This window comes from Cryptotermes secundus, unplaced genomic scaffold (assembly GCF_002891405.2).
Source record: "Cryptotermes secundus unplaced genomic scaffold, Csec_1.0 scaffold1171, whole genome shotgun sequence".
In the NCBI taxonomy this organism is placed as follows: domain Eukaryota; kingdom Metazoa; phylum Arthropoda; class Insecta; order Blattodea; family Kalotermitidae; genus Cryptotermes; species Cryptotermes secundus.
Genome location: NW_019743669.1, coordinates 249323 through 254879, shown reverse-complemented (window position 1 = coordinate 254879; position 5557 = coordinate 249323). Strand labels below are relative to the sequence as shown.

The 5557-nt window shown below is 37.4% G+C and overlaps 1 protein-coding gene across 1 annotated transcript in view; it reads left to right on the top strand.

The window, feature by feature from the left end:
- Positions 1–2347: 2347 nt before the first annotated feature.
- Positions 2348–5557, top strand: part of LOC117283075 — a 23691-nt gene continuing 20481 nt past the window's right edge. Inside the window, exon 1 of the mRNA XM_033755388.1 lies at positions 2348–2715. Within this exon, the coding sequence (XP_033611279.1) occupies positions 2515–2715 (201 nt within the window). The 5' untranslated portion in view covers positions 2348–2514. The remainder of the gene's footprint in view (positions 2716–5557) is intronic.

The window sequence follows — 5557 nt, the reverse complement described above, 5'->3', positions numbered from 1 at the left end:
AGCCTGGACTGGCAGAGGCCGTGTATATATTGTACATTTAAATAAGAAATAAGTGTGTATTGTAAATATGTGTAAATACAGACAGTGGACTTAGTAATACAGACTGACTAACAAATGACAGACCCAACCTCTCGTCAGAGAGGGCGCTACACATGGACAAGACAGTAACTTTCATTCAAAGAAATATCTGGTCATGAGCCCCAGCTGGGGCTCAACACCAAGACAGATAGACTGACTGACCGTCAGTTACAACGTGACTCTGACTCTGAGTCACTATCATCAGGATTTGTAAATGTATGTAAATAGAGACAGTGGACTTATTAATACAGACTGACTGACAAATGACAGACCCAACCTCTCGTCACAGAGGGCTCCCCATATAGACAAGACAGTAACTTTCATTCAAAAGAAATATGTGGTCATAAGCCCCAGATGGGGCTTGACACCAAGACAGACAGACTGACTGACCGTCAGATGCAACATGACTTTGACTGTGACTTTGCTAGCATCAGTTCGTCTTGGTTCGTGGCGTCTCGAGTTGTCAAATGTGTCGATGAGTAGCCTCCTCATAGAATAGAGGAACACCATCTAAGATTTGAGGTGATATCTTGTTATTGTTTGTTTTAAATTCAAAGTGACCCAATGTTCGCTAATTCTAAGAATTTTAACTGAAAGATTTTGTTTCTGTGTTTTTCAAATATTCTTTTTCATAGGGAAAGCAGTGATTATGGCTTACAAACTGAAATCCATAAGCAAACAACAAATAAATCTGCACAAGTGTTGATAGTAATGAATTACAATAAAGTACAGAATATAGTTTCAAGATATCATCATAAAAATTGTACGGTGTCATCGTTGCAAGGGTTGTTTAACCTTTACTGGCCATGCACTGAACTACTGTTGTGGTGCATGTATATATGTGGTCTAGCTGGACAAATGTCACATTTTTCAAATCATAACATTATCCCAAAGTTAAAATTCAGATGCTGGCTTCACAGTACTGGGTGATTTAAGACCTTCTGTTCAAAGATGACAAATGGTAAGAGCTGCAAATTTAATAGTATGACTGGTTAACTAAAAAGGACTGCAGAGGAAGTGGTTGTGGTCTATTTCTAGGCATGATTGAAAACAAAGAAAACTTCAGAGCTGCTAGGGCACTGTCTAAGATTAAAACTGAGTACCTCACAAATATCATGCTATGCTGCAAGTCGGTCATGGGTTCAATTCCCAATGAGGTCAATTTTTCAATTGACCTAATCCTTCCAGCTGCACTATGGTCTTGGAGTGGTCTTAGCCTCTAACAGAACTGAGTACCAGGAATCTTCCTGGGAGTAAAGGGCAGCTGATGTGTAAGGCTGACAACCTCACTGACACTTGTAATCTCTCTAGAATATGTGGGAGCCTCAACATCTCACAACCCTATGGCCCTCCATAGCCTGTTACAGGGATAGCTTTACCTTTTTTTACCTCACAAATATCAGCTAGGTGTATTAATTAATTAGTTTGTCAGCAACCATGTTGAAGTTTCTTACCAAGTTTCTTTGACTTTGTCAATCAGGAGAGTCACACAGCATGCTTCACTTTATAAGGCTGTTATCCCAAAACAGTACATACGACACAGCACGCACATAAGCTACACAACTAACAATAAGAACATACAACCAAGAGAAATAATTGACATCTTCTACCATCCGGAGGAAAAAACAACATGACCCAATGTTGGTTCACGATTTTTAACATAATAACTAATTTTTTACATACAAAAGATTTTTAATACAATTTTAAATACATAGGGAAGCTATTTTATGGAAAAGTGAACATCACATCGCGTGCAGTGGGCAACCCCAATCGAATACCCAGCAAATACGCTTAAACGAAACATCATACGTAAATCTACACGTCAACGTGGCTGCATAGGGCAAACTGTGATATAGTGAGCACTATTCATAACCTAAGTGCATAATGTTAAAACATCTTATGTGACAGTGTTTCCTGCTCGTAGTGGTGCGCCTTTGAAGATGATTCTTTTGAATCAAAACATGTAAGGCAAATAAAGACTGAAGTGTTGTAAACCTGTATGTCATACTGGCCTGAAAGTTATCTACTTTGTAATTAATAGTGTGATGGACCAGAATGAGACAAATCAAATTTGTTATCATAGGAGTAACAGTTGTATTAACATTGCTTCCTGCCCTGACTACACGCCAGTATGCTGTGGGTGTGTTTACAATGCTTATTCATTTGCAAATCTGATTCACTCCACTTTTATCTTATCTAGCTATTTCACATTATTTACTTTTAATGACAGTTTCATAACATCTAACCCAGAGTGCTGTACCTATTCAGGTCTCACAGATTACAGTTAGAATAACTTACACAAGACCATAGCCACTTTAAAAAGAGTTATCTTTCCCAACTTCTAAAGAAATTGAAAGTGTCGTTCACGGTGTATTCATCAAATTATGACTGTTTTACAGAAATACATAAATCAGGTTCACATTCTGATCTGCTATCATGACAATTTGGTTTGCTTTGTGCTGCATGCTATCTTATTGGTCCATGGAAATGAGTGCTGGCAACTATTTGAATTCAAATAAATTAGGCGTTGTGATAAACACACCCACTCTGCAGCCTGATGTGCACCACTTGATGGACACATCTTCATCTCCATCTATAGTTTTGACACTTGATGTATCTGCCTCAATGGAGTATCAGGTTTGTATTTCTATATGGTATGCACTGTTCTGTCCTGCACTATGTCACTAATCTATCAATGGTAATGGCTGGCTGACTGAAACTATTAACAAATGGAAAGTCCTGCTCTTATGAACAGAGATTAAATATGCTGAAACAAATCCTGATTGAACCAATTTATAATTTTAATCGTTTCTTGCATCCTGTTGTGTGTTTAATCAATAGTAGAGTGAATTTACCGACTACACAACACGTTTTTTATTATCACTACATGTTTCGACCTCAAGAGGTCATCCTCAGGTGTATGAACACGGCTGTATAATTACACGCGGTCGCATTCACTTTTCACTCAGTCAACTCTGTATCTTATCCGGATTTACGCTCACTAATATATCGAGTTCTTTTTATAAAACACAGGTTAAAATTATTATTCTAATTTAATTGTTAAAAGTTAAAAGTTCGTGAATCGAAGTGTAACCAGTGACATGAATTGAACTTCGATTCACGAACTTTTAACTTTTAACAATTAAATTAGAATAATAATTTTAACCTGTGTTTTATAAAAAGAACTCGATATATTAGTGAGCGTAAATCCGGATAAGATACAGAGTTGACTGAGTGAAAAGTAAATGCGACCGCGTGTAATTATACAGCCGTGTTCATACACCTGAGGATGACCTCTTGAGGTTGAAACATGTAGAGATAATAAAAAACGTGTTGTGTAGTCGGTAAATTCACTCTGCTATCAATTTATAATTTGTCTGGTAAAAAAATGTAAAGTTTTCTGTGCTCAAAGAATTAAGCACTATGCCATGAAGGCATATGGGGCAGTGGATATACAGATCCACATTTTCTTGACCTTGGTACTAGATGGAGGTGAGTGGTCAGCTTCACACCTCTGTTACTTTACCTCGCGGGGGAAAAAGTCCCTGGTACCCATTGGATAGGAGGTTAGGTGAACCCCAGAGCTGTTCTGGACAATTTGGAGAAGAGAAAATTCTTGACTCCACTGGGACTCAACCAGTATACCAGTATGCAGACAGTCACTATACCGACTATGCTACAATGAATCCCAATTTGTCTGGTAGGATCTGGAATAAGATTAACCTTTAACATCAAAAGTACCCTGACTGGGACAGTGATCAGTATGAATGTCATGGCCAAAGTACACCGTTTTGGTGTTTTGTCCAGTCAGGCATTTAAACTCCACTAGTGGAAGGGTGCGCACATGCCGCTAGTAGAAGCGCATGCACAATTTTAAATATTTATTTTTAAATGTAGTAATTACCAGACAGACTTGAGTAAAAGCATAATGTAGGAATTAAAATGATATCTAAGTGAACAACAGCAAAATGAATATACATAAGAGTTATGCCCAAACTCATCCACAAGCCAGTAATTTTATTGCAGATTCTGCAGATTAATGTGTTGAAAATATATAGTAAAATTCGATGTACATATCTTTTTTGTTGTTATCTGCTTGATGTATATATAGGCTGAAATGAAACTACATAATTCGATTTCTACTATGAACTCACAGAAAACAGATCACACTCTGTATCTCAGCCACGATGAAACTGTCTCTTCATGACCATAGAAAGGGCAATAATCTCTTGCAGCTATAACAGAAGGTCGTAGCACTGAAGAAGGGAACCCTCTAGCTTTCTCTTGAATAGCAATTCTTTCATTCTTCTGTCCTTTAGTCAAAAGATTCGAAAATCCGAAGAGTGTACAATTGTACAGCAGTACTAGCAGAAGACCAAATGATTTTATGGCTTCCATCTGTTTTATGACACCACGGACTGCTAAAATTTGTCAAGTGTTACAAACAGAAACGAATTTATAATGCAGAACAACTTTGTGAAGAACTAGAGCCACTTTTGCAGTATGCATCAAAATTAAAAGAAAAAAAAATTGAAAATAGAGTATAACTCTTTGTAAAAAATTTTCAAATCTTCTGTTATAATATGTGACACTATTTTGAATTGTTTCATTTTTTGGTCCGTTACACTATTTTGTTGGCAGTACACAACACACAGCACATAGGAAACATCTAACCATAAGCCATACAACCTCAAGCTGACATCTCCCATCTTCGGGATGAATTAACAAGGAGGAGCTTAACATTTTACATCAAATGTTTTAAATTTTTTTAAATATTTTAACATTGGCGTTTTAACTTGAGGGCAGTTTCGGATGGAATGTGAGAATTGATAGTGCATTCAACTATCCTAGCAAGTGTTGTGCTTTTACACGTCGACATATTGTAGCAGCGTCCACGCAACAAACATAACTGTGTACATATTAAACAACGACAGTGTTTTCATAATTGTACTAAGTGCCTCTGATGATGGTTGTGTCAAACCGAAACATGTAAGGCAGAAGTGATAAAGAAGTGACCTACAAATTGTTACACTCGACGGACTTTCTATTAACTATGTGACACTATGTTCTTTGCTGATATAAACAAAGTTAATTCCATTCATTTATCATAAATTTGAGTTGGATACAGCATTTTTAAACACAGTGCTTAAAATTGTTTAAGCACCCTGACAGGAACAGACATTTAAACGCAGAGTAGCAACTGTAACCGTCCATTCTGACTGGAGGAGTGTTGTGTGAAAATTAAATTTTGTATTAAGTTAAGATTAACAATATTACAAACAAAGAGATCCGGCAGATAGCCAGCTCTTACACGCGGAAGGGACATAGTTCAAGTTTTGCTATGTGAACAGGAAGTAACATCTGGTACTTTCCTGGAATTCTGGCAGTTTCAGCAACGTCGGAAAGGCTTTGAGAAAATGAGAGCTGACAGCTTGGGACAGCGATAACTTAGAAGTGGGACGGCCGGAGCCTCACACCC